Source organism: Microtus pennsylvanicus, chromosome 1 (genome assembly GCF_037038515.1).
Source record: "Microtus pennsylvanicus isolate mMicPen1 chromosome 1, mMicPen1.hap1, whole genome shotgun sequence".
NCBI classification, from domain to species: domain Eukaryota; kingdom Metazoa; phylum Chordata; class Mammalia; order Rodentia; family Cricetidae; genus Microtus; species Microtus pennsylvanicus.
In genome coordinates, this window is record NC_134579.1 from 40,686,884 (window position 1) to 40,708,912 (window position 22,029).

General features: G+C 45.5%; 2 protein-coding genes and 1 long non-coding RNA gene across 3 annotated transcripts in view; 1 reads left to right on the forward strand and 2 right to left on the reverse strand.

Moving 5' to 3' along the window:
- Nucleotides 1–4,635, reverse strand: part of Nr1i2 (nuclear receptor subfamily 1 group I member 2) — a 39,000-nt gene extending 34,365 nt beyond the window's left edge. The window contains exon 1 of the mRNA XM_075962426.1: nucleotides 4,324–4,635. The gene's annotated coding sequence lies outside the window, so the exon portion shown is untranslated. The remainder of the gene's footprint in view (nucleotides 1–4,323) is intronic.
- An 840-nt stretch (nucleotides 4,636–5,475) lies between these two features.
- LOC142844163 (uncharacterized) lies at nucleotides 5,476–13,550 on the forward strand. Its single transcript, XR_012909721.1, has 3 exons — nucleotides 5,476–5,506; nucleotides 6,316–6,388; nucleotides 13,505–13,550. It is a non-coding gene; the product is annotated as an uncharacterized LOC142844163 (long non-coding RNA).
- Cfap91 (cilia and flagella associated protein 91) overlaps nucleotides 7,192–22,029 on the reverse strand; it is a 43,059-nt gene continuing 28,221 nt past the window's right edge. Inside the window, exons 11-17 of the mRNA XM_075962420.1 lie at nucleotides 19,030–19,146; nucleotides 17,405–17,476; nucleotides 16,364–16,510; nucleotides 13,475–13,696; nucleotides 11,179–11,327; nucleotides 10,520–10,611; nucleotides 7,192–7,678 (exon numbers count right to left, since the gene is read on the reverse strand). Of these exons, the coding sequence (XP_075818535.1) occupies nucleotides 7,503–7,678; nucleotides 10,520–10,611; nucleotides 11,179–11,327; nucleotides 13,475–13,696; nucleotides 16,364–16,510; nucleotides 17,405–17,476; nucleotides 19,030–19,146 (975 nt within the window). The 3' untranslated portion in view covers nucleotides 7,192–7,502. The remainder of the gene's footprint in view (nucleotides 7,679–10,519; nucleotides 10,612–11,178; nucleotides 11,328–13,474; nucleotides 13,697–16,363; nucleotides 16,511–17,404; nucleotides 17,477–19,029; nucleotides 19,147–22,029) is intronic.

Sequence of the window (22,029 nt, forward strand, 5' to 3'; positions counted from 1 at the left end):
TACATGCAGGCAAGACGACTGTAGAAATAAAATAAAAATGAATCTCAAAAACTGAACAAAGAAGTACCGTGTAAAGGCCATTTGGTTGACTGCATCAACCCAAGACTACTCTCTGTCCTGACTATTGCTCATTTTATGCACAAAGGTCACCAAAAAGCGGTAAGGAAAAATTAAACTGTATAAGAAATAACAGAACATGACTCTTACTGTACATAGAAAATATGGCTGGCTATCTAGAAATTCCAAAGGAATCTCTAGATTCCTAGATTAAGAGAATCTTAATCTAGATTAAGAATTAACAGTATCTGTCTAGATTAAGAGAGTTCAATACAGTAACCAAATAAAATAGCTGAAATAAAATAGGTCTCCAGGAGAAAAATTAAAAAATATGAAATCCATAGTGGAATGGGCTCAGGGGGGAGGGTTTCTAGGAAGACAAAACATCATACTGTGTGACAAAGGTAATGCTTCAATCAGGGACAGATGACCATCAAATGAAGGCACCAGAATAATCCACTGAAATATAGTCCATGCGAGCTACAAATCTATTTTCAAATGATATGAAAAGTTTGCTAAAATACCTTCATAATCCTGAAGGCTGACAACAATCCTCCCAGAGAAAGACAGAGGTCAGAAAGCCAGTTCCCCCATGTCAGGTCACTGCACCGTGGGCAGGAGGATGCTGCAAACTGAACAAGTTACTCAGGAAACTCACAATTCTGGACTAAAGCATTAGCTCCAAGTCTAAGCAACAGGCTCCTTCCGATGAGGAAGAAGACTCAATACAAGAAGAGCAAAGGCTGGGCATGGAGCCACAGACCTGTGATGCCAGCATTTAGGAGGTGGAGGGAGGAGGGTCAGGAGTTCAAGGCTAGCCCTCGCTCCAGCAAATTTGAGGCCAGCCTATGTTACATAAGACCCTATCTCAAAAACTGAACAAAAAAAAAACGAGCTAAGGATATGAAAAGACAACTTGAGGAAAAGAAAAACAGGCTGATTGGTAGTGGCATATACATATAATCCCAGAACTGAAGACAGAGGCAGGTAGATCTCTGAGTGTGAGGCCAGCCCAGTTTACAGAGTAAGTTCCAGGACAGCTTGGGCTACACAGAGAAACCCTGTCTTGAGAAAATAATTAAAAATAAAGAACAAAATAAAAAAGAAACACTATGGCCCAGAATTATATAAATTCTGGAGAGATGCCTCAGAAAATAAGAACACTTACTTCTCCTGCAGAAGATCAGAGTGTGGTTCCCACCACATGGCAGCTCACAAGCACCTGTACCCCAGTTCCAGGGCACCCGATACTTCTGACCTCTGTGCATGTATGGACTTTCAGGAACAGACACATGACCATAAATTAAAATTTTTAAAAATGCCCATATTCACCTTATAATCAGAGAAGTTAAAATCTATACCCATTGCTACTCTATTCACAATGACTAGGACATAGAAATGGCTTAGACGTCTATCAGCTGATGAGAAGAAAATGTATAATACACGATGAGATATTAGTCAGCTGTAAAGAAAAACAAACTTTGTAGGTAAATGGATGGAGCTAGAAATAGTCATTCTGAGTGAGGGTAACTCAGACCCAGAAAGACAAATGTCACATTTTCTTTCTCCTCTGAGGATGCTGGCTTTGACTCTTTAGATGTGTGTGTTTAAGCGGGAGTATCCATAGGAGGCGGAGAATTAGTAAGGGGGCATGGAGGAAGGGTTTCAAGGGAGGGTTAGAACAAGGTGGTGTAAAGAAGAAATAGGAGTAATGGAAAAGGAAGGGTTAAACAGGGCGGAAGATGGGAAGGCAGAGTAGAGGAGGGATAACTGACACTAAAGACCTTTGAAAAAGTCACATGCAACCAAATGCTATGGAAGCTTCCTGAAATATACGCATATGTTAAAGGAGTTTAAATGGAGCCAGCCTGTAAAGGGAGAAGGGAAAAGGCAATGCCTTCCCCAGACACCAGAGGCTATAAAGTAAAGAAGTCTGGAGCTGGTATGGGCTACCTCTCCTCAAGCTGTCAGTGTAGCTTCACAGACCCCGCCCAAACACGGCAGGTTGCTGTCATTGCTCTTGGTTTCCCTCCAGACCTCCATGACAAGACTATTGATGCAGACCCTTCACACTTGGGTCCTGAGACGTGGAGAAATCAGGCTGGTCCTGACCTGGAAACTTCATCGCCATTGACTAGCTTTAATAGTAATGAGAGGTTCAATGCATACAACCAGGGGAGAAAAATCATCCACCGTCCTCCCCTGCAACCCAACCCTGCAAGACTGACCTGGCGCTATCTGCTCCTTGGCGCATTCATGGCGGGAATGTTACAGGAGTAAGCGACAGCTTTCTGTTGGGTTTAATGTCCACTTCACAAAGTAGAATTCATACTAGGTACAATTAACTGCATCAAGACCCCATGGCTGTCTAGGACATAGACTCTGGAGGGGAACCCGAGGTTAGTACTCTGCTAAATAAACATAGTATTAAACTACACCCTGAGTGCACGGATTAGTGTATCTTCCGACCTTTGTCAGAGAAGCTCCTTTCTTGCAGTTTTTGATTACTAGGCTCAACTGGTCAGCATACAGATAGTAAGACAGTGGCGTGTTCAGCTCTAAAGGAAGAGCTTATCACACCTCTGCCTCCGAGGCTTGGAATCTTCGCAGAGGGGGGCAGCAGGAAGGCTGGAGGAACCAGTCACGAACATACTCAGGGAGACAGGGTTTGCCATCAAGCCCAAAGACGTGAGCTCCTTCCCTGGAACCCACGGAATGGAAGGAGAGAGCTGACTCCCGCAAGTGGTGCCCTGACCTCCCACATGCATGCCGTGGCACGTATGCATGCGCACACATACATGCAGGTAATGAAAAAATTTAAAATATATGCTGAAATATCTCAAAGCACTTAAAATAAATGAGACCGGGTTTAATGTGGACATGGGAAATCTCTATATCACGTGTAGTGGAGACACAGGATGAAGATAACAGGACAACGATTCTGTTTGTTAGACTTATGTGTATTCTATTTAGGTATATGAACATGAATGCCAGAATCGTGGTCTGGCATAAACACATCATGCCAGCTGCTTTGGTGGGAGCCGAGGATTAGGATTGGCAGAATGGGCATGGGTGAAGTCAGTTAGCTGAATTTACACCGCTTTTTCATTCTACGAGGAGCCTGTGATCATTAATGACCTGGCAATGTAAACACTGACCCCCTACAGAAACTGCCTAACTGGTTTTGTGGCGGTCTATGTTTATTTCACAATCATTTAGCATCACGTTGATTGCCTTTAGACCAGTTGGCAAGTGTTTTCTGTGAAGGCCACTTGCTTCTGCTGTTCTAGGGCAAAAGCGGCCACATGACATTGTGTCCCAATAAAACTTTATTGATAAAAAACAGCTGACGGGCCAGATTTGGCCTATGAGTTATAATATGGTGATGCCAGTTTAGATTAAGTTCACCAGGTAACTGAAGCGTTTTTAAGCAAGTACTTAGTATAATAAACAGTCTTCCTATTGCCAACCGGGTAAGCCTTGCTCAGAATAATTTAGACTCTGGCCACTTCATATTAGAGACCAAACATTTATCTCAGTGTAGACAGTCCAGCCACCTTTCATCTGGGTGGTGGCCATTCACCTTTCCAGCAGCAATGAAAAACAGCTGAGCCTGGGGAAAGGCCAGCACCACACTTGAAACTCAGAGGGAAGTTTGGCAGTCTTGAAGGTGTCTCCTAAGAAGCCCTAGGTGTGTGGGAGCAGCAGTGTCTCTAGCTGCCCTGTGGGGCAGAGAGGGGGCCTCAGGATGCTGAGCATTCATGGGGACGATTCTGACATGGGGGCAAGTGCTGGCTCCTTACAGAGGTAGGCACAGTGGGTGTTGAGGATGTGAGGCCTTGTGACTGTCCTGCTGCCGTCCTCCACTGTGGGCGCCGCCAACGCTAACCTGCCAAGCTCTAGGAGCCAGGGTTAATCGTTCCTGGTTCTCCACAGTCTTCAGCAGTGCTATTTTCTACAGGGACTCCAATCCTGTTACAGAGGGGCTTGGCTGCTGTCTAACACCTGAGAGCACCTGCAGAAGTAAGGCTTCTCTTTTTTGATAATTCCTCTGCAACACAAACGTAGGCCAGGTAGAAGGGCCTCCTGGCTCCACGTCCAGCAACTGTCTTCGCGCTGTATTTAACCCAGCAAGGAGGAGAGGAAAATACAAGGTTGCACCCTGCTCCATATCTCATCGCTGACCTCAGCCCTGCTCCCATAAACCTTCCGGACAGAGACAGGAGGCACTTGACTCCCAGAAAGAGAAAGAAAGCAAAATCGTACCTGCTTGGGGGCCACTGTTTTCGTTGGATTTCTCCCTTGGGGTCCACTTTGAAGAATCAGGAATGAGGGCTCTGCTCGGAGCTTGGCACACTTGCAGTGGCTGCCTGGTCGCACGCAGAGGTCTCGCCTTAAGCCTGTAGTGTTTCGTATGGTCCAAGGTCGAGCTCCCACGGAGAGGGTGAGCCTCTTGCTAGAAAAATGACCGGTGTCTCCACTCCTCCTTCTTGGCTAATCTTAGGCTATGGCGTCCCGGCCATAGGAGCTACGGTTTTTCTTGCCCACATTTCACCCCAAGAGGCCCCAGATGGCACTCCTAAGTCCCAAGTCCAGCACCTGAGCTAGTCATGACCAGATTACCGTATTTACTCTTGTTATACACCCTCCTTTTTTTCCCCATAGTTTCCATCACTGTAAAACATATAAAGGAAAGGGTGTTTTAAGTGTCTGCCCTAATTCTGGGCCTGGGCCTGCCTCTCTGAGGGTGTTTGTCGCTGGAGATAAGGTGTCTTGGGGCCTACGGTTCCTAATGTGCTATTTTTCTAAGTCGCTTTCTGGGACAGCAGTTGTGATACTGGCACGTTAATGTGAGAAGTGGGGAGGAGCAGGAAAACAAAGGCAAGGGCTACAAGACAGGTAGGAGTTCGCAGTTCCAACCTCAGGGCAGAACGCTATCTAGGAGCAGGGAACTGGACCGTTGAGAAAGTTCCTAGAGCTTCTTCTTTCCTCAGACTCTCCTAGAAGACTGGCTAGGAACTGGCCCAGCAGGAAAGGATTTTTTGGTTTTTTGGTTTGAGGCTTTTTTTTTTTCCAAGACAGGGTTTTTCTGTGTAACAACCCTAGGTGTCCTGGAACTAGCTCTTGTAGCCAGGCTGGCCTTATAGAGATTCGCCTGCCTCTGCCTCCCGAGTGCTGGGATTAAAGGCGTGCGCCACCACCGCTGGGCCAACAGGAAGGCTTTGAGTGATGTTTTCTCCCCCCCAAACCTTCCAGGATTGGGAAGCTGTTGCTTATAAACTCCACCACCCTCAAGATTGCCTTAGCCTTCAACAGGGCCCTATATTGAAATAGAGATTGAAGTCCCCAGAAGAAACAGCCTATGTAGTGAGCTCTGGGGTAGCAGGAGAGGGTCACAGCCTAAGAAGCTGGGAAAGCTGAAAAGGGACACAGACTTCCAAGATCAGAGGTAGGTCTTCCGGTTCTGACTGGCACTTTTGTAGCAGAGGAGAGTGGGCAGGATTCCAGCTGAGGCGGGGCAGCAGGCCAGAAGTCCTTGAGCCACAGGTAAATTATTACAGCTTTTATCATCTCTCCAAGCTCTTCTGACACACAAAGGTCTAGGTTTGCATCTCATATAAAAATGGGAAGTTATGAGCCGGGCGGTGGAGGCGCATGCCTTTAATCGAGGCAGAAGCAGGCAGATCTTATATGTTATAAATAAAAAAAACCAGAGTCAGACACACCGAGGGTGTAAATACAGGTGAAGTCGAAGGAAGACAGGAGTTTATCAACCTGCCCAATGGTCTTTCTCAAGATCTCTTAACATCCTTCTTGGGCGTGTGTGGCTCAAGCTGACCTTCAGAGCACAGAGGTCCCCATGCGGTAGACTCAGAGGGACCCTCTCCTTTTTTTTTTTTGGAGGACACGTACCCCTAGTTTGCTTTCTGTTGCTGTGATAAACACGGTGCCCAAAAGAAACTCAGGGAAGGACAGGAAAGGGTTTATCTAACTTCCTCATCCAGGACACCATCCGTCACTGAGGGAACCCCAGCCAGAACACCAGCAAAGTAGGCACTTGAAGCAGAGCCCATGCCTTGGTAACAGTATACAGCCTGGTTTCTCTTCATACCGCATACGTTTTTGCCGACCCACCTCCCTTTTTAAAGTTACCTTAAAGTGGGTGGGGTAGAACACAGGTGATCTAATAGTAGGTTAGACTGATCACTTTGAAATATTTTCAATCATACTCTTGACTCCCACCGAAATCCAGGGCAGAGCTGTTGATGGAGAATCGTTTCCTACTGTTGTTGTTGATTGCTGTGCAGCAGAGGACAAAGCCGCCTCCCGGGTGGCCCTTTCCTAAGGACTTGCAGTGTACTTGGGCCGTGGTCGCTACTCTATGAGGAACCTTCTCTCTGCATCCTGCCTTCTCTTCCGTGAAGAACATGTTCTTTGCAAAGTATGTCTGGACAAAGGTGGCTTGCAGACACGGGGTGATGAGCACTGTTTCCGATTCTCCTCTGCTTCTCTTTGGCTTATTTCCAATATCTTTTATGGTTTTGTCTTACCTTTCTTACTGACAAATATTATATGTACCAACCACGGATCATGCAGGACTCTCCGGTTCTGCTCTCCTGGTAGATCATGTGCTATGTGTCAGCTGGGTTACCAAGCAACTCACTACTTACGGTAAAAATGGCCCTGACTGCTAAAACACATCTCTACCGGGATGACTTGCAGACACATTGTGCCCACCGGGTACCCACAGCTGTGAGTCTCCCTCAGCATGCTAACTTTTCTAGGTGGGACGATCCATTTGGGGACCCCTGGAAGCTAAGTCAACAAAATTATTACAAGAGATTCTAGCCTCTGGGATGTGGTGTTTATATTCTAGGCAGGTCCTATGCCTACCTGGTGTGTTCCTGTCTTCTATGCCAACTGAGCAGTCCCATGCCAAATATGAACCTCCTCAGTTTTGTGCATATGAACATTTAGTTGAGGCTAACACCAGGCCCCCCGGGGTGCACTGCAGATGTTTGGGTAGAACTCAGCAGGTTCTGCATCACGCTCTGTTTCTGCTTACAGGGAGCACAAGGCACCATGATGCACCTGGTCCGCCTCTGTGAGAGCAAGTTTTGCAAACAGTGTTCACACGTTCCATGATGCTTTATTCGTGGAAGAGTACACTCATAGGATAAAAGGCCCCTCCCCGATAACCTACAGCCTAACTTTTTAGATCGCAAGAATCCAACTGCTATAGAACCAACGCTAACTTTCTAATAAACACAACAATACGTAGCCTAGCCCAGATGAGAGGAGTCAGTTTCAGTGGAAGTGCTCCGTTCTTTTTGTAAACAAGGGCCAGTCCATTCACGGCACACTTGGTTGAGCAGTGGCCCAAACTGAACGGAGCTGCTTCTCCTCCTCCGGGGCTCTCTTCCGGATGGAAACGTCAGGCTCGCCTAGTTGCTTCCCTCACTTGGTGAGTCAGATGCTGAGCTCTCAGCGGCCTCTTGCGTCTCTTGCGCAAGGGCCACTCTCCGCTGTTCCTCAGCAGTGTTCTTCCGGATCATAGCTTCCGCGTAGCTTTGAATGATCTGATGGGCCGCGAGAATGTGCTTCCGCTGTGCAAGCCTCACTGAACCAAAGCAACAGGGGAAGCTTTTACTTTTCTGCTAGAAATTGTCCCTCAGCATTTTTAAGATAGGGGTTATATATATATATATATATATATATATATATATATATATATATATATATATATATTCAAAATGCATATTTTCTGTTTTGGGTTTACTGTGCTCAATAAAAATGACTCACTGCAACAAAAACCCAGGATAGCCAAAACAATCTTATACAATAAAGGAACTTCTGGAGGCATTACCATCCCTGACTTCAAACTCTATTACAGAGCTACAGTATTGAAAACAGCTTGGTATTGGCATAAAAAACAGAGAAGTTGACCAATAGAATCGAATAGAAGACCCTGACTTTAACCCACAAACCTATGAACACCTGATTTTCGATAAAGGAGCTAAAAGTATACAATGGGAAAAAGAGAGTATCTTCAACAAATTGTGCTGGCAAAACTGGATGTCAATCTGTAAAAGAATGAAAATAGATCCATATCTATCACCATGCACAAAACTCAAGTCCAAATGGATTAAAGACCTCAATATCAGTCCGAACACACTAAACCTGATAGAAGAGAAAGTGGGAAGTACTCTACAGCACATGGGCACAGGAGACCACTTCCTACGTATAACCCCAGCAGCACAGACATTAAGGGCAACATTGAATAAATGGGACCTCCTGAGACTGAGAAGCTTCTGTAAAGCAAAAGACACTGTCACTAAGACAAAAAGGCAACCCACTGACTGGGAGAAGATCTTCACCAACCCCGCAACTGACAAAGGCCTGATCTCCAAAATACATAAAGAACTCAAGAAACTAGACCGAAAAAGGCTAATCAACCCAATTATAAAATGGGGCACTGAGCTGAACAGAGAATTCTCAATAGAAGAAGTTCAAATGGCCAAAAGACACTTAAGATCATGCTCAACTTCCTTAGCGATCAGGGAAATGCAAATCAAGACAACTTTAAGATACCATCTTACACCTGTCAGAATGGCTAAAATAAAAACTACCAATGATAAGCCTTTGCTGGAGAGGTTGTGGAGAAAGGGGTACACTCATCCATTGCTGGTGGGAATGCAAACTTGTGCAACCACTTTGGAAAGCAGTGTGGCGGTTTCTCAGGAAATTCGGGATCAACCTACCCCTGGACCCAGCAATACCACTCTTGGGAATATACCCAAGAGATGCCCTATCATACAACAAAAGTATATGCTCAACTATGTTCATAGCAGCATTGTTTGTAATAGCCAGAACCTGGAAATAACCTAGATGCCCTTCAATGGAAGAATGGATGAAGAAAGTATGGAATATATACATATTAGAGTACTACTCAGCAGTAAAGAACAATGACTTCTTGAATTTTGCATACAAATGGGAACACAGCATCTTTTGTGTGGAGATCAGGTAGAATCCACGAAAACATAAAACCCACACATTCTTCTGTTCAACACTGACTTGTGCTGCTGGGAATCTAAGGGTGGTGGTCATGATGTGTGTAAATACACTGATTGCGATAAACTAAGGATGACAGAAAAGACACTGTAAGCCGACTAAAGCGCGGAGTGCTAGAGAGATCCTGTTCTCAAGTTACGCTACCACGTGTAGGCAAAAAGCAACATTCTTCGACCTAATGCACCAGAGTCCACTAGCCCTTTGTCCTTAATCAAGCACAAAGTGTTGAGCTTTTCTGTCTCAGTCTCTCCAGGGCTCTCTACCAGCTAAAGGCCTGTGGGCCACTGTTTCACGGTTTTGTCCTAACAACGTCCCCTCTCTGGGATCAGACCTGGCCCCAACAGTTTAAGGGTTCTAAAAGAATCTTTTGCTTCTTCTTTAAAATTTTTATTGTTATTACAATTTTAATTATGTATATTTGGGCGGGAGGCTGTCCATATGAATGCAAGTCCTCACAGAGGTCAGAGGTCAGAGGTGTCAGATCCCCCTGCAGCTGGGGTTACAGGAAGTTTTAAGCCACCTGAAGAATGCTGGGAATCAAACCCAGGTCCTCAGGAAGAGCAGTATGTGCCACTAAAGCCATCTCTCCAGCCCCGGGTCCTTTTTTCTTTAAGACACATTCTTTCCTTTCCTATTGACTAAAAGCATCATTATTTTAAAACTTGCCATTTTTGACAAAGGACAAATTGAAATCGTTATACTTACATGTCACCCCAGCAGAAATTCTATTAGCAGCGGGGTGTCTTTAGTTCTTCTGGCACCCCTGCCTCAGTACCCACTGTTTCTGCACTGGTCTGCAAAAGGCCGCAAGTGTGTGGGTCAAGGCATAAAACTCCCTGGGAACTTCAGAACTTCCTATTAAAGGAATTGGCGTTCTGCCAATCTGATGGGAGCGGATTCTGCCCCTGCTGGAGGTGATTAGTTTCTGCAGTCAAGCTTCAGAAAGAAAGCGATAAACTCTGAAGCAAGAACCCACTGCTTTTTCAGAAATCCCCACACCTCTGTGAAGCACGATTAATAAAAACTCAATGACAGAAAAAAGGGGTTCAACGTGAAGGTCACAAAAGCCAACCAGCCAGCCACTGGTTCTTGCCTCAGCCTCAGTCCGAAATGGTGATCCAGCCTCTAGGAAACCTCAGAATGAGACTTAGAGCTGTCTCCTCCCATTTTATAATCCTCTCTAGTTCTGGGATTAAGGGTGTGCACCTCTACTGCCTGGTTTCTCTGGCAAGCTAGTGTGGCTACTGAGATTAAAGGTGTGTGTCACCACTGCCTGGTCTGTACGGCTGGCCAGGGGGGCTGGTTTACTTTTCTGATCCTCAGGCAAGCTTTATTTATTAAAATAAAAATGAAATGCCACTCTACCTTTGTCTAGAATTACACCCCTTACCTTTCTCTTTGACGAAGTCTTTCTGTACCTCTGGGATGAGAAAACTATAAACCAACTCGGCAACAATCTCCTCTGACTGAAGAGACGTTCGACTAGAAAACAACATCAAAAACAAATGAGCAGATAAATAAAAAGTGAACTCCTGCTTTCTCTGTTTGGGCTGCTGATAGGCACTGAGACCCACGTGACACAAGCCCTTCCTCAATGCCACTGTCACCTTTCCCTTGATTGGATGACCTGAAAGAGCACATTCCTGGCAAGCTTGTTTGACTTCATAAAAACATTAGAATTTGACCTCATCCTGCCTGCTATGAGGCACATGTTAAAAATTCAGCAAAAACTTGGAAGTCTAAAACATACTGGGATTCAGTCCAAATAATCAAATATATGTCAAATGCATATATCTACTCTGCTTTTATGTTCTGAGTATTGTAATGTATAGAATGGAAACGGACCAGAAGGACAGAGGAAAACAAAGGATTCTGTCCACAGTGCTCCTACCAAGAGGGGTATGGGCATGTTGAGTCCCAGTAAGGTCTGCTAGCAACAGACATCAGAGCATGGCTTATATATTCTGGCGGGGCCTGAGGGTCTGGAGGACTACAGTTGAATAACAGTGATGTCATCATCCATTTCCCAGTCTTTTCTGTGATGCGTACCGGCTTTCCATTGCATAGGCGATGTCATTGATTTCCTCGGCGATCCTTTCGATTTCGGCCCTGGCTTGTTCTTCCGCAGTTCTCTCCTCAGTGTTCAGGATGATGTCTTCCAGGTAGGAGGTCACAGTGCTTTGGTGGACTTTAATCACCTGCAGAAATTAAAATATATATACCGCTTAAGAACTTCTATTGTTGCCAGTACAGAAACCACACAGACATTGCTTGATGATCTTACAGTTCATGTATTTCTTTCATTAACTCACTGCTCTGTTTCTCATCCATCTACCTACTTTTTCTGGGCAGCCTAAGCCACTTAGCCCATCTCATAACTTGGATCCTGGGTCTTACTTGGATGATGGTTAAAAGCTCTACAAAATAATGATGATCAAAAACCTGGTTTGGATCCCGGTTGTCCTTATCAGTTGTGTGACTTGGCCAGGCCACCTAACTGTAGCAGAGGTTAAGGAATATTTCCTAATACCCTTGTGTCTTTTATCTTAAATAACAGAATCTTTGGATTTCAGCTAGGCAAACAGGTACACAAAGACTAGATTTCCTAGTTCCAGTTTCTGTAGGACCGCATGACCAAGGCCAGGCCAAGTCAATGCGAGCTGAGGTGATATGCCCAAGAAAGACTTAGCTTCCCCCTATTCTTTCTCTCTCTTTTTATGTTTTACTTTATGAACACGAAACCTTTGCGGACAGTGGTGACCTTAAGTTGCCACAAGGGCCATATTTTAGAGGCTATTGAGCAGAAAGGGAAAGGGTTCCAGGTCATAACGGCCCTTAATCACTTTTTGAAGATTTCTTGAAATTATGAGATAGAATGCAGACTGTTTTTTGGTATGCAGAGCACATAAATGTACATACAGTATAATGAATTAGGATAAAATCAGTACCCATATAGTCGCTGCTAGTGCCTAAGAAGACCACAGGGTCCTTCCTGACCACAGCCTGTGTCCACTTTCATGAGGGTCCTAGCGAGTGCTTATTTAGCTTTAGAATTTTGCTCACTAACTATGTAATCTCAGGCAAAACCACTTAGCTTTGTTTGTTTCACACACATGCATGCGTGTGTGTACACATACACACACACACACATACACACACACACAGAAAGTATCACCAGCATCAACACTACTTTGAGTGTGTGTCTTTGTCTCAACAAACTGTGAGTCTCATGGAGGCAAAAACATTTTTATGTTTGAATATTTCTTTGAACCTGAGATAATACCCAGAACTCTGCTTGGGCTGCTGGTAGGCACCGAGACCTGTGTGGCCTGTTTCTTAGAGGGCCCAAAAGTGTAACCTAAGTATGTGATAGGGTTTCTCTGTAGCTTTGGAGCCTGTCCTGGAATTTGCTCTGTAGACCAGGCTGGCCTTAAACTCACAGAGATCCACCTGCCTCTGCCTCCCGAGTGCTGGGATTAAAGGTGTGCACCACCACTGCCCAGCATGATACTTACTCTTTATGTACCTTGAACCCGAATATCAACCTTAAGCCCCACGCCTTCCTGATGTTAGTGTCTTAATGGCAGGGTAATACAGTATCACCCAAGACATATTTGTGAAATGTCTAGTGTGTCCAGGGCCCACGCTGGTGGTGCAGAAAGCACAGTGTGAGTACACGGCACGCTTGCCCTCGTGAAGCTGAGCGTTTATTCAGGAAGCAAGCTATGAAGACACAGGACACTAATAGCTCGGTTATAACACAGAGATGAGGAAGGGGAGAGAAATACCAGTCACAGATGTGTTCACACAAAGCGGTCCTTAAGTCAAACCAAAAACGTTGTTAACTCTTTTGTGTCCTTCCCAGATGAGACTGAAATCTCTGCCTTTCCACTCGACTGTCCCAAGCTAAGTTTCTGATGAACTCCTGATTCTGCCCCTGACCCGTCATCCTCTCCACCTACCGACCTCCCAAAGGAGCAGTCAGTCACGTAAGCCATGGACTAGTCGCCACTCTTGATCATATCCTTTAAAGAGGACCCCATTCGTTGCGTTGCTTCTTCCTTCATAGAATTTCTAATTCTATAATTATGTGCATGTTCCGTGTTATTTAAATTGCAGGAGGGAAGGGCTGTGCCTGCGTCTTCCCTCCAGAGTACCCACAATGCCTTTGTACTCTTTAGTGTAGAGTGTGGAAACAAGATGAAAACAAACCGAAATCCCATTTAAATCATGAAGTGTCTGTATGATTTTGCGAGACATGCCAGTATGAGATGTCTTTGGTTCAACCTGGCTCCCCGTAAGCCCTGGATCTAGGAAGTTTACTACGCCCCGCTGCCCAACTTGCCTCCATAAATATCTGGTCCTCTTGCTGCAGGCGCCTTTGCTCCACCTGCCGTCGACCACTCTCTTCGGCCTCCCGCATGCGCCGTTGGCGCTCAGCCAGCATCGCAAAGGCGTGGATCCTCCTCTCCTCCTGCAGCCGCACCAGCTCTTTGGACAGGAAGTCAAGCATGTCCGCCAGCACTCTTCCTTCCAGGTCGCCCAGATGGTTTTCAATGACTGACAACTTAAGAACGAGAAAGACTTTAAAAGCGAGCTCCACTCAGAGCGGTGGTTCTTAAGTGTTGGGTGACCCAGAATAACCAAGCAAGGCAACTTCTTGTTAGAACAGCCTTCACCAGGAATATCATGCCCCGGTGACCCCCATCCCTGGGCACTTGTTGGAAAATGTAACACAAAACTTAGACCTGAGAAAGCAGAGCTGAGAAAGTCCTCAGGGTTCACAGTTCTCAAGTCGTGAAGACGACTTACTGAAACATTGTCTCAGCAAGACACACAATGTAATTTTTGGTTCAATTTTATGCAGAAAGTCAGACATGAAGGAAGACAAGACGTTAACATTGCATTCAATTTAAAAAAGTAGAACTTCCTCGAAATTCACTCATGAGAACTTTTAATTTTTAAATATCTGCTCTTTGCCTACCAACTTGAAGAGCTTTAAAAACAATGAAAAACAGTGAAAGTGAAAAACCATGGTACTTTCTAAACTTTTAATAACTTCAAAACTAGGGGCTGGAGAGATGGCTCAGTGGTTAAAAGCACTGGCTGCTCTTCCAGAGGTTGTGAGTTCAATTCCCAGCAACCGCATGTTGGCTCACAACCATCTGTTATGAGATCTGGTGCCCTCTTCTGGCATGTGGGCATACATGGAGGCAGAATGTTGTATACATAATAAATAAATAAATCTTTAAAAAAAATAACTTCAAAACTATTAACAATTATCTTTGAACCAGCACAGAATAAAGCTTAGATGTCCATATATTGTTGGGGTAAAATAATGGGCCCGTGGGGAGCTTGGGCAGGAGGAAGTCACTGGTATGTGGATATTTGTGTCCGGGCTTTCACACAGCAATGTGTTTAAGATGCCTTACCTGCTTGGCTTCCCTCTCCTAAACGTAAGGGACGGTCCTCCATCTCCCCACCACATGCCACTTTAGCACCGAGGGCTCTACTCTGCACCCCTCTGGTTTGCGTCTAAAGGGAAGGGACAGTCTCGGGTCTTGGGGGCAATGAGGTCACTGGCTGAGGCCATCTGTCAAGGGCAGTTGTTAGGCCAGCTCCCCCATCCCCATCCTCACCCACACATACTTTCAAGTCCTGAAGCTCGACGTTTTTTGTTTTTGTTTTGTTTTAAACAGGGGTACAGACAGGTAAAGCTAGAGCACGTCACTGCTCATGTATCAACAGTGGATGCTCAGCCCAGAGATGGTGGCTTCTCTGCCTGTCATCATGGACCAAAACGCTTTCACTTCCAGCGTAGGGGTGGGTGCTAACAGCTGCCTTTTCATGTCCAGCCCCATTCCTTTGCAGGGAACGTAGCCAGGGCTGATCGGGTCGGGAAACACAATTTGAAAGCAAACGCGCTTGGAAGGCATTCTGCTACAGCTGTAGCACTAATTCCTCATCAAGTGAAGCTGTGTTTCCTGGACAGTTTCCCACAGAAGTGGAAAGAGGTAGTGAGACCAGAATTGCTAAACCTGTGGAGCACACCCTCCCTCAGGTCCCTGCACTGGGTACCTTGACAGGATCAGAGATACGCAGTCTTTGGAGGAGCGACACTATTTCCCAACAGACATTTGCATCCAGCTTGGTTGACCTGAATATCTACTCAGAGTCGGCTTAGCTCCATGCACCTCAAAGGGCTAAAGAGGGCATTTTCCCTGTCGCACCCCAGGACCTCCTGCTTCCATGGCTTACCATCCTGTCCAAACATCTCCAAGACTCCAGGACCACCCGAGCCAGACACTCCAGGTCCACAGTAGCCTCAACTTTCATCAGTCCTACTTTTAGGTGGCACAGCTTGGGATGCTCTTACTGCCTCACCTGCGCCTACTCCCCCAAGCCCACTGGACACCAGTGGCATTGCTGCCGTATAAAACAGTAAAGCCGCTGTCATTCCCAAGTTGAGCTTCTCATTTGTGCTCAATTCCCATTTAGCATGGGAGTCGAGCGTGCTTATTAAAAGCTGCTCAAACAGTGCTGCTGTAAGTGCTGCTACTTTAACACTAGCCAGCAAATCGATTCACTTTGAGGCTTGGTTTGCAGACATCTGGGAATAGGAGGAAATAACTGTGGTATAGTCGGTGACACTTGAGAGCGATCACAGAGAGATGAATGCTGGATGGGAGGGGGGGCATTGTTAGTTATGTTAGACGGCAGAGCAGGAGAGCCTGACAGAAGTCGCCAAACGTGGTGGGACAGCGGCGTAATTGATGGGTACCTCAACCAGCAGGAGCAATTCCTGTGGCTCCGAAGTTCTACAACTGAGGGTCAATGTTTTCAAAGAAACCTCATACTGTGCTGTTTCATGTTACTTTTGTGTGGCTGCTGTTGCTCCTTAGACATTCCACTATATCCAGGCTTCAGGGAGTTGGGCAGCATTAGTCAATGCTGCAGATAAATCGAAAGGGGAAATCTTAAAGTTGGAAAAAATGTATTTGTTTGGCTTGGTTTTGAGGTTTCTTTCTATTTTTTAAGTAAAGACAAGAGCACCCGTTAGATTCAGCGAGGGCACACCCCACTACTGCAGGCTGCTGCAGAATGCTGTGTGCCCGGGCTGTAGAACAATTGCTAGAATCTTTTCATCTATTGTTATTACAGCGCTGTTCACGGGACAGTAGCCGCCCCTAGAGGGGAAGGCGCAGCAAGCCACAAAGGGCACAAAGGACAGAACCTTGTTCTCATGCAGGTTCCGCTGCCGCTGCAGGGCCAGGGTCACTTGCTTCTCTGCTCTCTTCACTAGCTTGTCGTCCTCTTGCAGGGCCTGGCTGGTGCGCAACTCCATGATCAACTCCAGCCGCTTCTCTTTGCCCTCAAACATCTGCACGAAAACAAATCCAGAAAGAGTTACCTGTTACCAGAGCCGCGTGGTGAGCTGGGAGGAGGCATGTGCGAGCCGCAGGTTCTGCAGCTCACTTACTGCGCCCTCTTTAAAAAGACAAAGCAAACAAAAACAAACGACGGCACTATTTGAGGCCAGTTTGCTTTTCTGATGAACTAACCCCTGGGTTCATAGCACACAATCCGCTATCTGAAGGGAACTGTAAGCTTCTCCCCGGATTAAGGAGAGGAAGCACAGGGCTGAGCACAGGCGCTCACCAGCTGCCCTGGACTCGCAGCCTCTCAAGAACTGACGGCCTCAGGAGGGAAAGGCGTGGAAGAGGGATGTGTGTGTTTTAAAGTGAGGTGTGTCTATTGCAGCCGCAGGGATTATCTGGCCAAAGCTTAAAGTCAGGGCCAGCACTGGGGCTGCTGCCTGTTAAGGGAACATCCCTCAGAATCAAACTACTTCCTTCTGAAATGAGATTTCTGGTAGGAAGAAAGAAAAAAAAAAGAATACACACGGGTATATAGCTCAAAACTATAACGACTTGGTGTTTCTAACACAAATACTGCTCACTCTATGCGAACTCAATTGTTTTAAGGCATAATAGAAAATTAGGGAGTCCCTCTTGGTTTATAATGTTCAAACCATCAAAATTCAGATGTGTATATCTGGGGAGTTAGCAATTCCACAAAAGAAAAAGGAGTTCACATAGCCCAAGTTATAACTGTGGCACAGGACGGGCAGGTGATTCTGCTCATCTTGACCTTGTGTGGCCCCGGAATAGGAGGGCAAAGCGCATGCGGGAATTGGCATTGGCAGAAGCACAAACGGGGTTTCCAGCGTTCAGGATCGCGGGAGAAATACTGGCCTGTGGTCTGACCTACGCACCATGTTCTGTACGACTCTGCCCCGGATCAACTTCTGCAGATGGATCACAGCCATTTCTTTTTCTCCTTCTTCCTAAAGAGACAAAAGGAGGACCAGGTGAGGACTGCAGCAACTAGAGCATCGTACGCTGTTGAGGGGACCTCTTTCAAGCATGAGACTGTGGGAGATGTCAAAAGAATTGAAAGAGAACTGAGAATTGAGATGTGAAAGAGAACTGTTGTCATTGAATACATGGTGTCTTAAATATTTTTAATATTTAAATATTAAATACTATATCATTAAAATGTATCACTTTTATTATGAGCAATACATCATGAAGAGAGCCTAAAAGAAAGAAATGATGGGACCGCAAAGTTAGCCCTGCATCTGGAGCCCTTCCCAGAAAACTCGTTCTGAATCCACAAATACAGCTAACAATGCCCTTTAACATTGGGGTTTTCATGTTTGCTTCTGAGTAATGAAGGGCGTGGCTAGAGCAGGGTGCTCTTCACACGAGGTAGCTCTACTAGCAAATCAGAACATAGTGGTGAGAGTTGTCAGCAACAGTTCTGGCACTGGGAGTCGGGGAGGGACTGCTTTCTGCAGGGATGTAACTCCTGAGAAGCTAGCCATGCTCCACTACAGGGCCCTGTGCCCGTGCACACACCAAACTTGGTGGGTTTACAAAAGAGACCTTGCAATTAGGAGAAAATTATGGTGGAGGAGAAGGGAGGAATTAGAGTAGAGTGAATGGAAGCCCTGATCAAAACACAATATATGCATCTATAAAATGGTGTGTCCAGCGCAGCAAAAACAAACCTAGAAATCTGATAAGGCCTCTCCATGAAAAAGCAAGCAACAGGCAATGGAGGAAGGTTATGGGTAACCAGAGGGAGGCACAGAGTATGGGGAGGGAACCTTCTTGGCTTAACTGTGTGGAGTGGTCCAGTCAGGGTCCCCACCAAAGAAAGCTATATTCTGGAGACACCTCATCCACTTACCGGGGTCCTCCATACATCTGAATGGTGCTGTTGCCTTGCCCCCCCCCAGTGCTGAGATTCCAGGGATATGTCGCTGTGCCAAGCCATCTCCCTCTATGTCTTTTCCCACCCCCTCCTCCTCTTTCTTTTTCTCTTTTTTTTTGTAACATACATGGTGATTACCTTCTAATAGCTATTTTTTCATTCTTTGTGTTTTTATTCTTTAAAAAGACTAAATAGTTTATATTTCACATGGATTATATTTGTTTATGTTAGATGTTTGCTACACACAAGTTAAGAGGGAACTGGGGTGGGGGTGGGTGAAGAGATAGCTCAGGGGTTAAGGGCACTAGCTGTTCTCACGGAGGCCTGCATTGCCATCTTCAGCATCCCCGTGGTAGCTCACAACCATCTGTAACCCAGTTCCCAGGTAATCCAAAGCCCTTTTTTGGTCTCCATGGTCAATCCATGCACGTGGTGCAGGCAAAATGCCCCTACACATAAAAAAAAAATCTCAAAAGAAATTTAAAACAGAAGGAACTGATTTTAAATCAGAGCTTGAGACACTGACACTGCTAACCTAATTTGTTTCCAACCCAAACTACCCTAAGCACGAACTGACTGCAGTCCTGATTTTAGTGCTTCAAGTAGAAGTTTCAGACTTACACTGGACCTCGTCTCCAGCGTGGGGGTTGGAAGCCGAGGCGGGGGGATGGGGTTCTTTTGCAGGAATCGCAGAGGCTTCCTTCCGTCTAGCACTTTATTCTTCTTATCCAACAGCGCCTGAAATACATACCAGCTAAGGTCATCTCTTAGTTTCCACCCTCCCCCAGTGCCAGGTCTAGGCTGTAAATCTGGGTATCAAGCCCAATCCCTATGCCTATATTCAAGGTTAGCTGAGAAAGAGCCAGCTGGGTGTGTGTATTCTCCACCATGTGCTATGACATTCCTAAGAATATATTAACCACTGAATAAATGTGGCATCTATTTTTTAAAGTATACATTAATTAATTTTATGTTATGTATATGTGTGCATGTCTGAGTATATAATATTCACTCTGTGTGTGTGTGTGTGTTGTAGGAGGCTGCTTGTTTCTGGCTGCTCAGCCCCAAAATAACCATACAGAAACTGTATTAATTACAACATTGCTTGGCCTATCACCTTATGTATATTTCTAGATCACTCTTATCTCTTAAGTTAACCCATTTCTACTATTTTATATTTTACCGCAAGGATTGTGGCCTACTGGCAAGGTTCTAACTGCCAGTTTGTGTCTTTCCCCTCTGGTTTCTCTTGACTCCAAAGAAACTATCTTCTTCCTCCCAGCATTCAGTTTAGTTTTCCCCACCTAACTCTACTCTACCCTATCACAGGCCAAGCAAGATTCTTTATTCATTAACCAATAAAAACAACACATATACAGAAGGGCTTCTCACATCGTGTGTGTGTGTGTGTGTGTGTGTGTGTGTGTGTGTGTGTGTGTGTGCAGAAGCCTTCAGAGGTCAGAAGCAGGAGTCAGATCATTTGGAACTGGAGTTACACCGCACATAGATGCTGGGAACAGAACCCTGGTCCTAAACTTTCTCTGAGTTGCTGAACTGTCTCTTCGATTCCTACCTCGTTTTGTGTTCATTTCCATCAGAGATCGTGGGAATTTAAACATTTTTTTTAAATGTTCTGTCCTGTGTGCACATCATTTATTATTATTATTAGGGTTTTTTTTGAGACAGGATTTCTCTGCGTAACAGCCCTGGCTGTCCTGGAACTTGCTTTGTAGACCAGGCTGGCCTCGAACTCACTGAGATCCACCTGCCTCCCCTCCCAAGTGCTGGAATTAAAGGCATGTGCCACCACCACTGCCCAAACAGAACTTATTGTTTTTAAATAAATATCAAAAAGAAGGTTCTCCTGTGTAGTGAGTGGTTAAACGTTTGTTTTGCTGTTGCAGAGGAGTTGGAGGACATTAAACAGCATCGGTTTCTAAGTGGAGAGGGCCCATCCCTTTGGTCTGGAAGGATGTGAATATTAATAAAAACAAGCTCATTTTCTGGGGGTCGAGGGTGTGTTCTGTATTTTTTGATGTTTCCCCCCGTTTGTGTCACTAGAAACCCTGTCACAATTACACATCAGACAGTTCCATTAGCCTCAGGGAAATACTTTAGATAGAGAAGTGTGAAGTTCTTGTGTTGTGACTTAAAGACTATAACTTAGCTAATTTTTGCCATAAAATCATTTTTACAGCATATTTTCAAAAAACACAGGCAAGGGATGTTTGAAAAAACTACAGCACTGAAAGTTGAAACTGGTAAAAATGTATAACATAAAGTAAAATTTAGCATCTCCTAACTGTATAGGTAATAGAACCTCTGGACATGTCCCAAGCAAAAATGGCAGTGGTTGCCATCATCTCTGGGCAGCTGCTGCTGGTGCGGCAGTACAGACGTATCAGTGGGCGGATATGGGCATGCTGAGAGCTGGGGAGCCCCGAGAGCAGCCCCGAGAGCAGCCCCGAGAGCAGAGCCCTAGCCACACCACGTGGATCACAAACCCATACCAACCACTAAGTCAGTCCTTCAGGACTAAAGGTTGGCAAGGGTGTGGGGAAACGGACATTTGTATGTACTGCTGAAACATATATATGTATATATACATACATACACACACATATATACATATATATACATATATGTATGTATGTATATATACATATATATGTATATGAAAACTTGGTGCTTTTCATCAACATGAGAAATTCACACTGTCGTGGAGTAACCTTTGTGTACATTGTGAAGATGTGTGTTTGAATAAGGTGCCTTCTGATTGGTTTAAGAAAAAGCTAAATGACCAATAGGCAGGAGGTATAGGTGTGAGGTGTGAGTTCAATTCCCAGCACCAAAAAGAAAGACGTTTTAAAAGATGCTCGTAGGGGGTTGGGGGAGTGGCTCAGTCAGAAGAGTCTCACGTCTAAGGATCTATTTAAGAAGGCAAACCTAGCAAAGAGCAGCTGTAATCCTAACCCTGGGGAGACAGGGGCAGGGGGATCCCTGGGTTTTGCTGACTGGCCAGGTACATCAGCAATCTACATGTTCAGTGAAGGACACTGTCTCAAAACTAATAAGGTGGTGCAATGGAGGCAGACGAGAACATCCACCTCTGGCCCACACAAGTGCGCACGTACGTGCCCACGTGCACACACACAGACATGCACACACATGCACACATACGGCACTTTAAAGTCCAAAGAGACAAGAGGTGGTGGCTCATTCCTGTAATCTCAGCGCTTGGAAGGCTGAAGTAGGAGGGGTCATGAGGCTCTTGTTGACCAGGTTGGCCTCTAACTCACAGAGATCCACCTGCCTCTGTCTCCTCAGTGACACAGTGAGTCTGAGGCCAGCCTGAGCTACACTTGCCCTGTCTGAAAAAAGAAAAGAAGACAAGAAAAAGGGAGAAAGAGCAGAGCATAGCATAGCAAGGGGGGGGGGGAAGGGAGGAGAGAACAAAAGAAATGTTTCAAGCAGTAATGGCTGAAACTTGCCAGGATTACTCTAAAGACCCTGGTAATGATCTTGGAAACTTACGGAACAGCAAACAGGAGAAATGCCTCAGATAAAGACCTCGAAAGACCCCAGAGGGGATGGGAGCCCCGCCCTTCCTGGAGGAAAGAC